General features: G+C 40.7%; 1 protein-coding gene across 1 annotated transcript in view; it reads left to right on the top strand.

The window, feature by feature from the left end:
- Nucleotides 1-4,305: 4,305 nt before the first annotated feature.
- The window catches only part of Nup205 (nuclear pore complex protein Nup205), a 60,611-nt gene continuing 44,846 nt past the window's right edge, over nucleotides 4,306-20,070 (top strand). The window contains exons 1-9 of the mRNA XM_074096489.1: nucleotides 4,306-4,498; nucleotides 6,489-6,649; nucleotides 8,231-8,351; nucleotides 10,775-10,952; nucleotides 11,625-11,822; nucleotides 15,157-15,238; nucleotides 16,639-16,742; nucleotides 18,649-18,776; nucleotides 19,643-19,782. Coding sequence (XP_073952590.1) covers nucleotides 4,483-4,498; nucleotides 6,489-6,649; nucleotides 8,231-8,351; nucleotides 10,775-10,952; nucleotides 11,625-11,822; nucleotides 15,157-15,238; nucleotides 16,639-16,742; nucleotides 18,649-18,776; nucleotides 19,643-19,782 — 1,128 coding nt within the window. The 5' untranslated portion in view covers nucleotides 4,306-4,482. The remainder of the gene's footprint in view (nucleotides 4,499-6,488; nucleotides 6,650-8,230; nucleotides 8,352-10,774; nucleotides 10,953-11,624; nucleotides 11,823-15,156; nucleotides 15,239-16,638; nucleotides 16,743-18,648; nucleotides 18,777-19,642; nucleotides 19,783-20,070) is intronic.

Genomic DNA, 20,070 nt, shown 5'->3' with positions numbered 1-20,070 from the left:
CGGCATATAGATAAATACATACTTAAATACATATTAAACATCCAAGACCCGAGAACAAACATTCGTATTATTCATACAAATATCTGCCCCGGCCGGGATTCGAACCCGGGACCTTAAGCTTCGTAGTCAGGTTCTCTAACCACTCAGCCATCCGGTCGTCCAAAAATATTATAAGTGTCAGAGGGACCGCACTACACGAACTTCGAGTTTCGAGTTTCGTAGTAGCCCTGCTGATCCGACACGACCAACTTTCTCCTTCACCTGGTCAAAATAGGTTAATCTTGGCCATCGTCTGCCTCGTACTTATGCAACGTGTTCAATACATGGGTACAATCAGCCAAATAACTGGTCTATCAATTTTTAAACAAGTTGTCGAACTTTCAAATTGACAGATTTTTTTTCGACTTAGATGGCCAACGAGCAAGTGGGTCTCCTGATGGTAAGAGCTCACCACCGCCCATAAACATCTGCAACACCAGGGGTATTGCCAACCGAGAGGCCTAAGATGGGATACCTCAAGTGCCAGTCATTTCACCGGTTGTCCACACCACACCGAAATACAACAGTGCAAGCACTGTTGCTTCACGGCAGGATTAGAGCAAGATGGTGGTAGCAATATTATCTACGTCTATGCAACACTCAGAGACCGTATTGTCTAGGTAACGTTTCTGACGTTTGCGATCGCAATCAAATGACAGATCTGCCATAAAAAATCTGTCATTTGATTGCGATCGCAAACGTCAGAAACGATAGGCAATACGGCCTTGGTATACGTTCATACAGCTCTCTCCACCACATCCACACTGTAAAAACAAATAAATCTATCTATAAGAACTATCACTACCACCCCACATGACGCTGCTGTTTCGAACGCAATCGGAGTTAAAAACGGCTTGGGTGAGCAAATTAATTATAAATAAATTATAAGTGCTGGTCTATAAATTTTTAAACAAGTTCCTGTCAAATGAATAGGTACGTCGCTAAAGTCGAAATTTCAAGTTGATAGACACCTCTATTCATCCCAGCCTATATACGTCCCACTGCTGGGCACAGGCCTCCTCTCAGAACAAGAGGGCTTGGGCCATAGTTCCCACGCGGGCCCAGTGCGGATTGGGAACTTCACACGCACCATTGAATTGCTTCGCAGGTTTGTGCAGGTTTCCTCACGATGTTTTCCTTCACCGCAAAGCTCGTGGTAAATTTCAAATGTAATTACGCAAATTTCGAAAAACTCAGAGGTGCGAGCCGGGGTTTGAACCCACGACCCTCTGCTTGAGAGGCGATAGGTCAAACCACTAGGCCACCACGGAACTTTCAAGTTGACAGACATTATCATTAGCATTATTGTTTTATGACATGCAAACGATTATCAACTTTAGGGTGGTAGAACACATACTCGTATCTGGCTGATGGTACATTTGACATGGCCCTCCTCAAAGTTAGGTACGCCTGATTCAATAAATTATAAAAAAAAAATGTTATCAGAAGCATTAGTTTTTGAAGTCTGGTCTGGCCCTACGAAGTGCAAAATTCGAACATCGTATCTTACCGTCTCGCTGACGTTAATATGTATTATTTACGAGAGTGAGCGGAACGGTACGATACAAGCTTCGATTTCAGAATTTCGCGGTAGCCCCCCAGTTCTAAAGAGCATACTATACAGATACGCTAAAATGATACGAAATATGGCGCCCGATCTCAAATAAATACCAGCGCTAACAAAAGTCCCGGGGTTATAAAAGAAACGTTAACGCAGACCTACACTCGAAAATAATGAAGGGTCTGCCGCACTCCAAACCCCGCGGAAACCTCTCGACGCGGAAAGCAGGTAAAAGGTTTAAGATAAGAACGGTGTGTTTAAGTAGACTTTATTTAGAGGTAGCCAGGATTATTTAATTATAGTCAAAATACCACAGACGGGACTTATCACGCTAACACACACGAGTAATATTAATATCGACGTTTCGACGATAAGAAAGAAAGAAAGAAGAAAGAGAGAAAAGTTTATTTTGGCTCCAAAAAGTACCACCTAAAACTAAGACTAGAACTAGCACTAAAACTATGTTACTGGGTGACACGGCAGACACCCAAGACACCCAAGGATGTCGCTCCCTTCCAAACCCCGGGTGATTTAAGGTTGATTGTACTTGTGGTAGTTCCTATATCGGACAGACGAAAAGAATAATAGCTGAGAGGGTCAAGGAATATATTGCAGCTGTTAAAATCGCCAGGTAAATAATTCAGCCATATTGTCATTGGCTAATGTCCTCGTAGCCATCATAAAAAAAAATGTCAACCATAGCCGAGCATTTGTTGGAGTCAGCAGGGCTTCTACAAAACTCGAAACTCAAAGTTCGTGTCGTGCGGTCCCTCTGACACTTATACTATTTAATACAAGAACGAGAGGGACCGTAGGTACGACACGAACTTCGAGTTTCGAGTTTCGTAGTAGCCCTGCTGGACCAAACCACTAGATTGAGCTTCACAATCCCAAAATTCTGTCCACGGAACGTCATTTCTACTCAAGAATGGTAGTTACGTGAAGCAGTTGAAATAAATAAAAAAATTCAACCGAGACGATGGATATAATAGGTAAGCTTTCATCTTTGTGGAATCCTGTTATAAATAAGTGTCGGCTTCGGGATGAATGTTCGGAGGGACGATCGGACGTTGTTAGTGTTGTGTGTCGGTGTGATGGGGTGACAAATAAAAATGACCAAGAGCGGGTAGATCGTGATACGAGTGCCGGTACTATTAGTGATCATGGGCGGGTAGTTCGAAGGACTCGCGCTTCCCCACACCCCACACTTCAGTCTACTCGTGACCACGTCCACTGTTAATATTACTCGTGTGTGTTAGCGTGATAAATCCCGCTTGTGGTAGGTATTTTGACTATGAGTGAAAATCACGAAATTATTATTTTTATTATTTATAATGCACAGGCAGCTTATAGCTGATGCGTGCATATCATTGTTCACTTGTGTAAATTTTAACCTTTTAACCTTATAAAAGCCAACGACTCATATATACGCACCGCAGGTTCCACGCCAACGACCTAATTTACGTCAATTAGGTCCTACTTCAATGCAAAAGCAACAGTTCAGTTTAATTGTATTACCTAAGGTTAAACTTTAGACATTGCAATATATATATACGGGTGATGTCTTTTGTATATGACGTGGCAGCGAAAAGGTTAAAGTGTTAGATTATTTATTAACTGCTGTGGATTTTTTTGCGCGTACGACAAAACTCGCTAGGCACTAGCAAAATTGTACACAGCCATATTTTTATTAAACTAAACTAACTGGTTTAGTGGAACTAACCCATCATGATAGTCGCACGCCGCACGTCGCGTACCTATACACACTCGTACATACACTCGCTCGGTCGCTAGCACCTACTACCTATCTTTACATTCGTAAAGGGCTTATTATACTTGACTAAATTTAGGATCCTAAATTATTTAAAATCCTAATTTAGGAAAGCGCAATCTCGTTTAGCCAAGTACATACTAAACGTGATTACATTTTCCTAAGTTAGGATTCTAAATCATTAAGGAGTAATCAAGTAATTTATCGCTGTGCAATTACTCCAATCAACATCGACGAGTTCAATTTTCAAAGAGTACCTATTTCCTCTCTTCTATTATAAACAGTAATGAACTGTATCAAAGCCCGCGTAGCCATTTATCAGACAAATATCAAATAATTACCCCGGCAATCTTCTTAATTCCACCCTTACACAAGTTTCGGTGTGTATTTAAGTATAAAGAGTAACAACAACCCTCATGGTACGATGGTAGCACTAACTGGCGGCCAAAATTAGAACTAGCATAGCGGTTTGAAAACTTGCTTAGTGCTTCAAAATTTCGGTAGATGGCAGGAAAAATATAACGGTTTTGCTCAAACATATTTTATTAATTAAAATCCTTAATCAAGCTTCTCCGAAATTTGCAAAAAATTAAGTAAGTATCAAAAAAATATGTTCCCTCCCAGTTCCCATGCAAAAAGTAGTTCAGTGATACCAGCGTAAAATAAATGGCCACAACCACTCGACAAATAGAGCAATCTTAGAAATCGATTTTAACTCGATTATTAAATACTAAAATCAAATTCAAATAAATTTTGAGGGAATGAAAATAATGAAATCAAGACATCGTTTAAATCGAATTCAAATGCAATATTCTTCTCTCCTGATAAAGTAGTACCGTTTTTTTTTATTGTACCGATTCATCGATATAGAATAGAGCAAAGCCGTGTTCCACTCCACCTGTCCACCTCCACTCTACTCAAGCCATAGCCATTTCTACATAGGTACTTATACTCTTTGACTCAAGCTGTCAAAGGCAAGATTCAAACAAAAGTTGTTAGCACAAACTTGCTTCTCAATGTTATTTTATAAAGGTTTTTGTGAATGTGTAGTGAAAGAGACGCTTTGATTCTTTCCTTAAATATAAAATCTAGTTACAACTAAACACGCATCATGGATATTAACGAAGGTAAGATGTATTTTTAACATAACCTGTCAGTGTTTGGCGGTATTTGCACTGACGCGAAATTACTATTCATTATTTATTATATCATACATTGCTAGCTTTTATAAGATCAATAAACATTGATTTAATGTTCCAATAACTATACCTGCAGTTTATTTGATAGTTAAATAGACATGTTGAGGTTATTAACTTGTCATATTTTTCACGCTGTTTTCTCAATAATTTGCGCTATTTTTGTATTTTATGGCGTGTCATCCGTATATATGTGTTCAGAACTGCTGCTAACAGACGTTGTATTACTGTAAGCTGCGATTTTTACTCTAATAAACGAACTGACGCGTAGTGAGTTCTAGGTGCTATTTTCTCTAATAATGTATTGCTGTCTTCTGTTTGTATTTGCCAGTACACAATAGATATAGACTAAGCTCCTCTAGTGATTAAATTAACCTCTGACCGTTCTATTGCTTGATTGTTGTTGCAACATACCTGTTGCAATCTGTTTGAAACGTGTTTTAGGGCTAAGCGCACACTAATGACAGTTGCCTTGACAGTACATCTGTGTCTTTCACCTTGTAAAATCAAAACTATCCAACCTAATTGAGTATGAAAAGGACTATAGTTATTTCTCACGATTGTATCAGTTCGGTCGGAAAGGGATCGTCAGACAAAAATATCTGATTACACAAAATGACACATGTGCATGAATTATTGGTCCGCACTAGCTTGCTGTGGGTTGTATTCTTATTGACTGTACTTTTTTTGAAAATACAAACTGAAATATAGATGCACAGAAAAACCAGAAAAATAAGACCATCACTGGGAATCAAACCCAGGTCCTCGGTATTCCGTACCGCATGCTATACCGCTACACCACTGATGGTCAACGGTTCCAACACGAATTTCCCCTATGCACCTCATATCTCAGCTAAAAAAAAAAAAAGTAAAAATTTGGAATTGAAATAAAAATACAAAAAGATTCCAAAAAACCAATCTTAATGTACTTTTTTTATTTTTGTTGAGGCTTTCACTCCAGGTGATCATGTCGGCATGGGTGCTCGCTCTGTTTCCCACACTAGGGTCAGTTCAAAGAAGTGGTAAATGCAAATGGGTGTCAGATGTCGGCTCTGAGAGCCAACAATTGACCTGGCTTTGGCTCTGGCAATTTGCTGTACTTGCTGATGCATATTCTGCTATAGCGATTTATGTTTTATTAGCGTATGATTATGCTGTAAATACAAGGTATTAATTATTATACTGAAAAGTTGGGATCCCAACAGTCTATTTTTATTATTTTGGGTGATTATTCAAGCATTTCAACTGCCACATTTTTCTGGTCTCATTTTTTCCGAATTGACTGTAGATTTTGATGTCGTTTTCGATTATTATTTGTTACAAGTTCCTGTGTTACTACCGTTCTTACAGAAAACTGTAAAGAAAAATGAGACAGAAACGTTAAGCAATACGGTCTCTGGTCCATATTGGCTTCCATACTCTTGTTGAAAGTCCGAATGTAATTTTTGTCAGAATAATTGTTCAGTATTGTTATAAAACAAACCTAACCTATATACTATAGTTTTCTATAGGATCACTATTTAAGAATAACAGCAAAATTCTGGGACCCTAGTGAAAAAGGGGTTAAGTCTGCAGAAATTACACAGCTATTTTCTATTTTATGTGTAGGGGTTTAAGTCGAAATTAGCTGTTCAACTTCTGTAGAATTAACCCCTTTCTTACTAGGGCCCCAATTTAAGGATTTGGTGGAGAAAAAATTATAACAAATGATGATTCAGACAAATATTATCGTTTTCTAGAACTTTTTTACCGCACAGCGGCAAAACCCACTAACTAACTAGACACTGGCAAAATTGACCTGCAATGGACAGTCTTATTTTTCTAAAAAACAAAAAAAACTACAGTATGACTAGCGAGAAGTATACAAACTTTGGCGCTCCCATGCTAGACAATAAGGCCTTGATATAGTTATTTTGTACAGTGTCGACCACGGAGGACCTATGGACGCCCTACAAGGAGCTGGTGGCAGTGGTAGACAGCTACCTCAGCAGCGACAGCGGCGGCGCGCCGTACGCGGTCCACACGTTCGAGTCGGTGCTGAGAAGGCACAAGCAGACCTTCCTGTCGCTGTTCAAGAACCCTGTATGTTGTCATCTTGACCAATATGTACCTATGTACCATTAGCCAAATAAGTGGTATATCTATTTTTAAACAAGTTCCTTCCAAACGAAGATAACAGACACGTCTATTGGCATTATTGTCTTATGACATGCAAACGATTATCAACTTTAGGGTGGTAGATCACATATTTGGCTGATGGTACATATCCGTCCCACTGCAGGGCACAGATCTCTGAAAACGTGAGGGTTTGGGCCGTAGCTCTCATGCGGGCCCAGTGCGATGTGGGAACTTTACACACCATTTCATTGCTTCGCCATTGTGTGCAGGTTTCCTTAATACATTTTCCTTCACCGTAAATATCGTGGTACAGTCACCAATATTAATAACTGTCGCAGCGGAGCGTGCAAAAAAATCTGACACATCCTTCTGGCCCTAGAAATAGAGTCGTATCAGATATTTATGCACGCTTGTTGTGTCAGACATTGGTGCTGGTGACTGTACGAATGTAATTTTGCATGTAAGTTTCGAAAAACACAGGTGCGAGGCCAGGCGCGAACCCACGATCTTCTGCTTGAGAGGCAATAGGCCAAAGGGACAAAGATTTAAAAATTTTGATATGCCTTTGTAACTAAAAAGTGTAACTATAGACGCCACGGCGCGCTGTCTTACGGCACTTGCCAACACTACTTTCTCTGCCGTGATTAGTGTTGTAAAGGACTCGAGCTCTGGGTCCTTTTTATTACGACTCGGAAGTCAAATGACGAGACTCGACTCAGTACATAGGAACTCATTTATTTCAGAACTTCCAACCTAGCAAGTCTCGCGAACTAATCGAGTCAAAGTCAAACAAAATATCTTTATTCAATTTATAACATAACTATAACAAGCACTTATGAATGTCAAAAAAAAATCTACCACCGGTTCGGAAAAAACTCTGTTGAGAAGAATCCGGCATGAAACTCAACAAGGTATATTTTTTTAAACAGATTTACAATATTATTAATATAATTAATTTGTAGTGTGGTGTGGCTCCACATGAGGCTTACATAGTCATATTTGGTGTACTAAAGCCTCGTTAAAATACTAGATTAAAATATATATATATTATTAAATGATATGTATACATCACAAGTATTTAACACAACTTTATTTTTAACACAGTAGGTTCGCTATTTGAAGGGATCGCTAATGCGGATCGGAATTATTTCCAAATATTCTTACATAGAAGTCTTACATAGAAATCGAGTCCTTTTTCTTTAAATTTCAATACAATAAATTTTCGCAGCTAGACTTGGAGTCATATTGTGAAACTATTAGTTGCAGTGAGATTCCAGTTTTTTCGATGACATTTTCTATAGAGATAACTCGAGTCGCTGGACTCACGCTCGACACGACTCGGGGCTTGGAGTCTTCGAGTTCCCCGAGTCTAGTCTTCAAAATCAGGACTCCAGAACTCGAGTCCTTTACAGGCAATGACACATTTCAGTGCGGTACGGGCGTATCTAAAGCAATCAAAAGTTTTAAAGTCTTTGACCATCGATGGATGATCTTTGAAAATTTGTATCTGGTGTTGCTCTATTTAACTCCGTTGTATAATTTCAGATGAAGAACCCGGCTAGCCGGGAGGAGATCAAACGCGGGATCACTGAGGGCGTAACACTGCCCAGCGTTGGGCGGACAGTGCTCTCCAAGGAACTGGTAGACGAGGCCATCATAATTTCAGGTTAGTATTTTTTTCTGTAGCTGAGCGAGGATGTGTAGCAAGGATGCGGAACGTTGTGACTGTTTTCACCAGAGATTTGCGAGGTGGCTGAGCTGTGCGAGGATGTGGAACGTTGTGACCGTTTCCACCAGAGATGTGCGAGGTGGCTGAGCTGTGCGAGGATGTGGAACGTTGTGACTGTTTCCACCAGAGATGTGCGAGGTGGCTGAGCTGTGCGAGGATGTGGAACGTTGTGACTGTTTCCACCAAAGATGTTCGAGGTGGCTGAGCTGTGCGAGGATGTGGAACGTTGTGACTGTTTCCACCAGAGATGTGCGAGGTGGCTGAGCTGTGCGAGGATGTTGAACGTTGTGACTGTTTCCACCAGAGATGTGCGAGGTGGCTGAGCTGTGCGAGGATGTGGAACGTTGTGTCTGTTTCCACCAGAGATGTGCGAGGTGGCTGAGCTGTGCGAGGATGTGGAACGTTGTGACTGTTTCCACCAGAGATGTGCGAGGTGGCTGAGCTGTGCGAGGATGTTGAACGTTGTGACTGTTTCCACCAGAGATGTGCGAGGTGGCTGAGCTGTGCGAGGATGTGGAACGTTGTGACTGTTTCCACCAGAGATGTGCGAGGTGGCTGAGCTGTGCGAGGATGTTGAACGTTGTGACTGTTTCCACCAGAGATGTGCGAGGTGGCTGAGCTGTGCGAGGATGTGGAACGTTGTGACTGTTTCCACCAGAGATGTGCGAGGTGGCTGAGCTGTGCGAGGATGTTGAACGTTGTGACTGTTTCCACCAGAGATGTGCGAGGTGGCTGAGCTGTGCGAGGATGTGGAACGTTGTGACTGTTTCCACCAGAGATGTGCGAGGTGGCTGAGCTGTGCAAGGATGTGGAACATTGTGACTGTTTCCACCAGAGATGTGCGAGGTGAGCTGTGCGAGGATGTGGAACATTGTGACTGTTTCCACCAGAGATGTGCGAGGTGAGCTGTGCGAGGATGTGGAACATTGTGACTGTTTCCACCGGAGATGTGTAAAGGAGTGTAGCAGGCTCTTCAAATAAGCGAGTGAGGCGGGGGCGCGCCACTGGCCGTTACTATACTTGGTTTGAATAGGTATTTAACTAAATGTAAACAAAACAGCCAGAAGCCAGAAGGGGCCAGAAGGTTCTCGAATGGCGTCCGCGGACCGGGAGACGAGCTGTCGGTAGGCCTCCAACAAGATGGAGCGACGACTTGGTTAAGATCACGGGATCGCGGTGGATGCGGAAAGCACAAGACTGGTCTGAGTGGAGAGCCTTGGGGGAGGCCTATGTCCAGCAGTGGACGTCTTTCGGCTGACATGATGATGATGATGATGATGAAACAAAACAACGTCAATTGGTGTCTTAAATATTGAAATTCCCCCATTAAACTATCTAAACATTTTACAGTGAAATACACTAGTCTAGTTTGTAAGTATTACAATGATAGATAATTAAAATGTTTAAAATCCTTGAATGTATATTTAAATCTGGCAGCTAAAGTTTGTTTACATTTAGTTAAATATACCTAGTGTCCTAGTGTCATCCACGAAGACGCGTGATTTTGTCCAAATTCGACATTAATGACATTGTAATAAGAACCACGGCACGCGTTATCGTGAATGACTATACCTGTACCTATCCAAACCAAGTATAGTCACTGAGTACCTTGCGTTCCCACCCATCCAATGCCCTGGAAAGCCTCCACAAGGAAACGGCCCCCAACTTGCTCCAAGGCCTCCAGATCTCCAGATCCGGCCTTACATAAAGCTGCAAATCCACTGCATCGGAACCAAGCTGTACGGAGCGGATGGATTTGTTGCTTAGTATAGATTTCTAAGGTACTGTGTGCAATGGATCGGCATTTCTGCGCCTTAGAAATCTGTACAAAGGAATAAATCGTACGCCCCAATGCGGGCTATCGCCTATGATTCGCCGCTAGAGGCGCTAGTGTAGCGTGAGGTCTCCGAAATGTCAAATCTCGTAGTTTTTGGGTGAGCTACGAGGGTTTATTTATAATTAGAATAATTTTGTGAATATTTTGCATTATCTGAAATTAATTATGGCAATTATGCGTTCCGGGGCAATGAATAACTGTGTTTTGAGACAGTTTTGTCTTTCGGAAACTTTTGTCCTCCCTTTTTTTCCGAACAAAACGGGACTACGCAACACTGGTTGTTCGATATTTTTATGGTATGGTTTTAAGGTGTATTAAATTTGATTTCAATCTAAACTTTGTTTTCACGCCCGTAATAACACTTTGAAAGCCACACTTAAAAACCTCACGCAGCAGTGGCGCCATCTAGAAAGACAAAAAACGATAGCCTTCATTCCGATCCAGTGGACGCGCAGCTTAAGGATAAAGTCTGCTGAGACGGAGATGGTGGAAGTTCATGTATTCTGTACCCTGTCCCTTGCAGACATGTTCAACGTGAACGAATATCTCGCGTTAGAGCTGCTCCACACGGCGCAAAGGCAGATGCCGAGGCACCCGGGGCTCCCGCGCGGGCTGCTGGCAGTAGTGCTGTACTACGACGGACGGAGGGCGCTGGTGCAGGCGCTAAAGGAGCTGCTGACAGCGCGGGACGGCGTCTGCTGGTGAGTGGGGCGGCGGGGGGGACCCGGGGCTCCCGCGCGAGCTGCTGGCACAATGGGACCTATGGTAATATGTAGTTACTAGCTTTTGCTCGCGGCTTCGCCCTAAAAAGTAGCCTGTGTCACTCTCTGGTCTCTGACCCATAAACTATCTCTACGCCAAAATCGCGTCGATCCGTCGCTCCGTTTCGACGTGAAAGATGGACAAACATACAAACAAACACACTTTCGCATTTATAATATTAGTATGGATATAGATATACAGACAGTGTTTAGCAAAGAGAAAACTTAAATCGGTTGAAACTTGGGTTGGAAAAATCTATATACCTGTCTCTTTCTGAAACGATTTTCTCTATGCAGCAAGTATAACATTACTATTAATGACTTTGTTATATTGTTATAGAACAATATAACAAAGTTATAAGTTAATTTATACACAAACAATTTCGCATTTATAATATAAGTATGCATTACTTTAAATTTATACATTTTAAATTTACTTTGTTTTTCTATCTTTCGTAATCAATACCATTGTAATTAAGTATAGTGTTTTGAAGAAATTTGGTATGCAAATGTAGTTTGGGTGTCAATACAAGTACAGTCAACAAAAAGTACAGTCAGCAAAAAAAGCTTGTATTAAAATTGAAATTTTTACCAAAAACTTATTTTATACAGGTCGATATCAGCACGCGAAGACATAGTCAAATACGTGACCCGCTACGTGGACCAGCTCATAGCCGATGGGCTGCTCTCGGGCGCCCTGGATGCCCTAAGGAGCACCCTGGCCTCGGAGCTGGAGCTGTTGCAGAGCAACAGGGCTCTGCCCCCGCGCGGGCACCACGTCAAGCTTGCTTATACCATCGAAGGGACCAGGTAATGGGGCTACTGTTTTCGCGTTCACCAGGTGGCGCCACTGTAGACTGGTCCTGCCTGAAGTAATGGTTAGATTGTTATTATTACGGGCGTGAAAACAAAATTTACATTTAAATCATATTTAATACCTTAAAACCGTACCATAAAAATATCGAGCATACCTTAGTGTTGCGTAGTCCTGTCTTGTTCGGTAAAAAGGGAGGACAAAGTTTTCCGAAAGATAAAACTGTCTCAAAACAATGAGGGCTATCGTTTATGTCTTACTACATGGCGCCACTGTTGCGTGAGGTTTTGAGGTGTGGCTTTCAAAGTCTGTTATTACGGGCGTGAAAACAAAGTTTAGATTAAAATCATATTTTATCAAACATGCTCGGAAATGTATGCGTTAATGTCACGAAATGGAGACATGAAGTTTCTCATTTATGGCTGCCTAGGCCATAAAGTATGTATGAAAATCCATTATTGTCCGCTGCTCTAACTTTTTAATTTTACTAACTAACATTAAACTGACAAAGGAAAAATTACGAACAGCCAACCACCACTACTCTATAAGCATTTGCGATACTGCGATGCGATGCGATGCGATACGATGCGAAGCGATGCGATGCGATGCCAAGCGATGCCAAGCGGTGCCAAGCGGTGCCAAGCGATGCCAAGCGATGCGATGCGATGCGAAGCGATGCGAAGCAATGCGAAGCGATGCGAAGCGATGCGAAGCGATGCGAAGCGATGCGATGCGAAGCGATGCGATGCGATTCTGGATGGAATGGATGATGAAATATTTCCTCACATTGTTTGAGAAAAGCACTATACAAGCCTCGGCCAGAACAGGGATTGCTGGACTCGTTTTATCCGGCCTCGTCTACGTCTCGGCCGTCTACCCCGAACTCGTCCATCAATCCCTTACTTCATGGCCTCTGCAGTAATGTACTATTAATACACCTTAAAACCGTACCATAAAAATATCGAGCAACTACAGTCTTGCGTAGTCCCCGTTTTGTTCGGAAAAAAAAGGAGGACAAAAGTTTTCCAAAGAAAAAACTGTCTCAAAACACAGACATTCATTGCCCCTTATCGTTATAATTGCCATAATTAATTTCAGGTAATGCAAAATATTCACTAAATTATTCTAATTATATATAAACCCGCGTAGTTCACCCAATAACTATGAGAGTTGACATCAGAGACCCCACGCTACACTAGCGCCTCTAGCGGCGAATTCATACGCGATAGCCCTCATTGACTTTGTTACAACTGAGACCTTCACCGTCGCAGTTTCGTGTAACGCTTAATCATACTTCGCACGAACAGGTGCGGAACCAGATGCGTGTAGCGTTCCAGTAACAAACCCGCAAAATGGTCCATCATAGCACTTGCAGAATAAACGGTTCGTTTTATGAATTAAATTCCGAACAGATTGTTGTCATTGGTTTCAGATAGATGTCACTGTAAGTTTGAGATCACAAAATTTTATTTATTAAAAAATATTTTGTCGTTGATAATTACCGCAAAAATGAACTTTATTTTCGAAATTGACAATTGTATTGTAGTTTCTAATATAAAAGTCACATAATTGTATCCGCTCATTCGTTACAATTTTTTTTTTGTGTAGCAACCCTCTATGTCAGGCGTCTTTTCGCGCGCAACTAGGAACAAGATGGCTACGTTACAATCGAAACTCAGATCTCATAAAAAGTAAAGACAGTGCTGCAAACGGAAAAGTGAGGCTGGTTTAAACTTAAGAAGACTGAACTCAAGCGGTCTCACTTCTCTTTGCAGCCCTGTTTTTACTTTTTATGTGGTTTGAGCGGGGAAGCAAAATCAGTAAAGTAAAAGAATACCTGTGACTAGCTATACGTATGGATGGATACATACAGCAATGGTACTTGTTAAGAAATGTAGACGGCGCTTCAAAACCGTCTGCACGAATGAGCCGACAGAGGGCTCTCTTTTCCCTCTATATTATACTACTCTTTGGTCACGAGACGACTGGAGAATTGCGGGTACGCTGGTATAACTGTCAGTCAGAAAAATAAATCGAACGTAACCGATCTACCCCAGGTTGCCCACTACTACTGGACCGGAACTCGAATTCACTTTAAGAGGGTTTATACCTGCTGAGCTGGCAACGTTGCATTTTCGTTAGTTTTTCTCGATTATTCCATAAAATTTTAATGAAAATTAATAATGTTGCCTGATAGAACACTTCTTAATATATAAGTTAATGTGTCTACTCCAATAATTATTCGTTATAGACTTTTATTTTCTTTAAAAACCGGTCATAAACATTAATTCGTTTTTAAGGGATATAAAAGTCTATCACGAATAATTATTCGAGTAGACACATTAACTTATATATTAAGAAGGGTTCTATCAGACAACATTATTAATTTTCATTCAATTTTTATGGAATAATCGAGAAAAACTAACAAAAATTCAACGTTGCCAGCTCAGCAGGTATTAACGCTCTTAAGGTCACGGCAAAATACACTGACAGTAATTATATAATTAAACCTGATGATGTTAGTGATAATACGAAAAAAATGAGTGATACTGTATTTAGCACTGGTGGCCACGTACAGTCGGAGTAAAAAAAGATTCGTCACCTTAAGATGACGGCGGACGACCAGATGGCCTAGTGGTTAGAGAACCTGACTACGAAGCTTGAGGTCCCGGGTTCGATTCCCGTGTCGGGGCAGATATTTGTATGAAAAATACGAATGTTTGTTCTTGGGTCTTGGGTGTTTGATATGTATTTAAGTATGTATCTATCTATTTAATTAAATTTAGCCGTTGCTTAGTACCCATAACACAAGCTTTGCTAAGCTTACTTTAGGACTAGGTCGATTGGTGTGAATTGTCCCTTGATATTTATTAATTTATTATTTAAGATCTATTTTCCTTTGCTCAGTATGAGCGATAATCTCACTGCATCAAAATGTCAACCTGTTAAACATAATCTTATTCAAAGCTGACCATAGCAACCCTACCACTACACCTTGGCACTGACAAACACTGACAATTAAATAGAACATTATTTGATTCAAACTCTTACGACGCTGTTTATTAAAAAGGTTTGATATTGATATAAAACTAGATAAATGTTAGACGTGTATAATATTTTGACCCTTATTATCATGTCTAGTAAGTATAATTTGATATTCCCTTGTCTACTTAGTGCTTTGGTTACAAAACATACTAAGAGTATGACTGTATAAAGGAATCTATTTAATAACTGACGAAGGTTTTCCTACTCCCACTGTACTTGGCAACTTAAAACCTATCTCGATTAAAATTACGTTTCGTTTTGATTTTGAACAAGCAATCGTTACAGGAAGCTGCTCGCCGGCGTTGTATTCTCTGCGTCCGCGCAGAGAGGGCTCGAGAGAGACGTACTGCTACGGCTGATCAACGAGGTACATAATGTTAACAATCGAATTCTCTCTGGTACAAAATATCCGACAGCGGAGACCAGTTTAGAAGATTTACTCCACATGAATTGACTATTTTGATAATTATGATTAGTTTTTTGGAGTCTTTTTGTATTTTTTATTTCAACTCCAAATTTGTAACTTTTTCTTTTTTTTCTAGTTTTTCTGTGCATCCATGTCTCAGTCTGTATTTTCGATATGGTTTCACGGGATACCCGTAAAAGTAACAAATTTGGAGATGGCAAACGAGCAAGTGGGTCTCCTGATGATTAGAGATCACCACCGCCCATAGACACCTGCAACACCAGGGGGAGTGCAGATGCGTTGCCAACCTAGAGGCCTAAGATGGGATACCTCAATTGCCAGTAATTTCACCGGCTGTCTTACTCTCCACGCCGAAACACAACAGTGCAAGCACTGCTGTTTCACGGCAGGATTAGCGAGCAAGATGGTAGCTTCAATGGGTGGGTGGGAGCAATTTTTATTGCTTAGTAGCGACATCTCTAGTCTGGGTGAGCGGTTAGTTCCGAAACAGTGTGACGTCTGTCGACGCAACATAGATGTCGCTAGTGCTGCTGCTTAAGTAGCATAGTAGAAATAAGCAACCTGAGATATGTATGCATAGGAAAAATTCGTGTCGAGATTCCTGTCCAGCAGTGGTGTAGGGGTTATAGCATACAGCACGGATTGCTGTGGACCTGGGTTTGATTCCCAGCGCTGGTCTGTTTCTGGTTTTTCTGTGCATCCATGTCTCAGTTTGTATTTTTGATATGACTATTTTGACTTCGAACCAAATTTTTAAGTTTTTATTTATTTAATATAATTATCACTTTCGTGACGGACGATTAATATTTGTTTAAAATGTTTAACCTTCTGTATTCTTCAGCGTTCTTCTGTAATGTTGCAGTGTACTTTTGTTGCAGTTCTCTTTGATTTCAACTTCTATATTTTGTTATGATAATAAGATATTTTTTTTTTATTGTAACATTATCGGGTTTTTTTGGTAAACAAGTTTACATTCTGTACTTTTTAATTTAAAGAAGGGTTCCGTACCATTATCCGTACAACATTAGACGTTAGCAAAAAATGGCAAAACAATCACGTTTGTTGTATGGGAGCCCCCCCCCTTAAAATATTTATTTGATTCTATTTTTAGTAAGTGTTTGTTGTTATAGCGGCCACAGTAATACATAAACTGTGAAAATTTTAAATTGCGGCTCAAGAGATCCCTGTGACAGACGGACGGACAGACAGCGGAGTCCCAGTAATAGGGCTCCGTTAGCACCCTTTGGGTACGGTACCCTAAAAACGCACTGCACGTCTCTAACTCCCTAGAGCTTGAGTGACCGATGTTTGTTTTTAACTTATAACTTGTGTGTGCGCAGCAAACGACGGCGCCCTCACAGGGGCCCACCGGCGCGCTGGACGAGGTCTCGCTGGCTCTACAGATGGCGCTGCTGTACGCTTTGGACTTGTCAGTGCTGCACAGGTAGGAACTAAGCCAATATTTACAAGCTTTTACTTAGTTTCAAGGTTTTGTATATATTTAAACACAATACGAGTATTACTTTTTTTTTTTTTTTTATTCGATTGGATGGAAAACGAGCTAGTGGGTCTCCTGATGGTAAGAGATCACCACCGCCCATAGACACCTGCAACACCAGGGGGATTGCAGAAAGTGCCAGTAATTTCACCGGCTGTCTTACTCTCCACGCCGAAACACAACAGTGCAAGCACTGCTGCTTCACGGCAGGATTAACGAGCAAGATGGTGGTAGCAATCCGGGCGGACCTTGCACAAGGTCCTACCACCTACAAACCTACCTACTATTACCTACCTATACTACCTACTTATTATTGACAAGCTTTTCTTTAGCTAAAAATTGGTCTATCAATTTTTAAACAAGTTCCTATCAAATGAATATGTCGCTAAAGTCTACTTTTCAAGTTGACAGACACGCCTTATTGTTTAATGGCATGCAAACAATGTCCTTGAGTTTCATTCAAGAAATAATGTCAGATTTTGACGAAGATTTTTCAAATGAAAATTAAATATTGAAATCAAGTGAATTTTTGTGAAAAAAGTGATTAGACATATTAAATGATATTATGACGGATAACTCACGTCTTAAACCGAGTTTAGCTCGACATGTTTCGGGCTATTTCGTAGCCCTTCCTCTCAGGAGCACGCGACTCGGCGGCTGCCGCAACACGCGCACTGAACTAAACTCGGTTTAAGACGTGAGTTATCCGTTATATCATTTAATATGAGTGAGTCTCACGGTAGTTTCATGTTCAAAAAAGTGATTAGACATCTAGTTAAAAGACACGAATTATAGATACATGTTTTATTGATTCGATCCAGTGGGTGTTTATGGGCCAATCAACTTTTTTACCGACACAAATCTGTCCGCGACATTTTTCAAACAATTGCAGATTTTTTTGAGTACACATGTTTTTTCTGTAATATAATAGATGGTGTACATGAATACATGCCATCCTACGTAAGTTCAACCTATTAAACCGTGAAATATCTTGTTGGAAGTACGATTTTTTGGTAACGCCAGAGACAATTTTGGTAACGCAGGAGACGCCCAAAGTGTCGGTAAAATAGTTGATTGGCCCTTATACAAGAATTTTGATGAAATCGGTTTAAGCAAACAACACGCTCTATTCATCTTTATCTAGAGGTTAGATACGAGTTATCGTCGTAGGACGTCCAATGTTGGACATACTCCCCTATTGACCCCTATAGGTCATTTGTCCATCAGTGGTCTTCATTCAAGAACTTATCGACCCCAACGGCCATCTGTTGTCTGCTATATGGCCTGCCCTTTGCCATTTCAACGAGCATTCGCTTGGCTTTATCGGTAACCCTCGTTCTTCTACGTATCTCCTCCATAGCTCGCTGAGCAACTCTGAGCCTATTTAGGTTTAAAGACATTTATTTCCTCTTAAGAATTAACAATTCACTTACAGAGAAAATACAAGATTTGTAATTGAATTTGATAGTGCGTAGGCTTAAATATATGGTATCATGCCAATAATCATGCAATAACATTAATAACATACAACCTTCACACAATAATTCACAAAGGTGGGTAGATCTGCATCATTCAAGTGCCGTATATAATATTTATAGGCGGTATGAATCAATTCACAGCATGTAATAATTACGGGACAAGTCATTTACACATGGTACGAAAATTAGTGAAAAATGGGTAGATGTGTGTAGGTCTGTACAGCAAAGCTAATGCGCTCAGCTAACAATATCTTATTTATGGTTGCGGTGCAAGTGCATAAGTTGGAGCGGTTAGCGAAAATTACAAGTATACAAATAATAAAACAGTATATTAAAACGTATGTTTTTATCATTATCATATATTTTTCTCCAAGGCGGGAAGACGGCGAGGAGCTGGCTAAGAAGCTACCTCTCATCCAAGACGCGACGCTGATAACAGTGCTGATCGATGAGCTGCTGCCGCCCAATAGACAGAAGACCAAGGAGCCGAAGACTAAGGCTGGTGAGTTCTGACTTATTTTCCAAGGGTTCTAAGAAACTGTCTCTACTTACTACTTTGTCAATTTGGTGAGAATACAATAATCTGGTAGTGACATGTCGGTGGTCCTTCCAGGATCGTCTCCGCAGGAGGGAACTCCTCAATGGTTAATAGTACCGACTTGGAATTTGGTACGGATATGCAGTTAAGATGACAATGCAAGTACAGTCAACAAAAAGTGCAGTCAGCAAAAAAATCTTTTTTTTTTTTAATGTAATTTTTAACAGAAACTTAATATAATAAGAATCAGAAGAAATATACCGTTTTATGTGATTTAGTTTATTTGTGTTGAAATAGCGTCACGAAATATATTTTTTCACTTCTCATGCTCGTAAAGGTGGTGTTTATGCTGGATCTAGGCGACATACGATGACTTTTTATGCTCCAGTGCATAAAGTAAAATCTTCGTCTGTAGACCAAGGCAATCAGGTGTAAACAGCAACAAACAAAGAAGTTTCTACATATTTTTTAAAATAATTTTTAATGTATATTAAACTAAAAAATCAATTAAATCAATCAAAAAAAAATACTATTGTAATGGTAATGCGTGAACAATAAAAGGCGCATAGTAAGTGAACAATTGTTTCCACTGTTGCTATTTAATTTCCTCACAATCGAAGTGAAAAGCAGTGTGTAAAACTCGAGCATCAAACCCATTTTCCCCTCGACGTGTCTATACCCTCGCCGTACAGGCTCGGGTGGCTATATTGTTCTACAATCTACTATTTTTATAAATGGTCAACTGAAAATGGACAACTTTTTGTGAAATAGTCATCAAGCGATACTTCTTCTGTCCAGTAACCCTCGTCTCATCCGATTCATTTGCTCAGGTGGCGGCGCCCGCGCCCTCTGCCAGTTGGCTCTGGGGCTGGCGCTGGCGGCGCTCCGTCGCGCGCCCCAGTCCCTGGCCAGAGCCCGGGGGCATCTGCACAGGGACGAGGAGCTGATCGACGCGGCTGTTGATGGCAAGGTGAGAGGACACAGAATAGAATAAACAAGAGGGAATTTATCCAATCAGACGTTTACGGGCATTTGTACAAAAAAGTGAACGTTTTTCTCTTTTTTTTTAAGTTTTGAATAAATATGGTTTTTAAAAGAATTCTTACTCAGCATCACAAGAGCACAATCGATTAAGATAGTTTAAAAAAATGTCCCTAAAAAATTCAGTTTTGTGACTTTTTTTCATACTTAGTATAGGTAGAGTCATTTACGATGACTCGTGCCGTGGTTCTTATTACAATGTCATTCCATTAATGTT

This window comes from Choristoneura fumiferana, chromosome Z, assembly GCF_025370935.1.
Source record: "Choristoneura fumiferana chromosome Z, NRCan_CFum_1, whole genome shotgun sequence".
Lineage (NCBI taxonomy): Eukaryota > Metazoa > Arthropoda > Insecta > Lepidoptera > Tortricidae > Choristoneura > Choristoneura fumiferana.
This window is presented reverse-complemented; position numbering and strand designations above follow the sequence as displayed.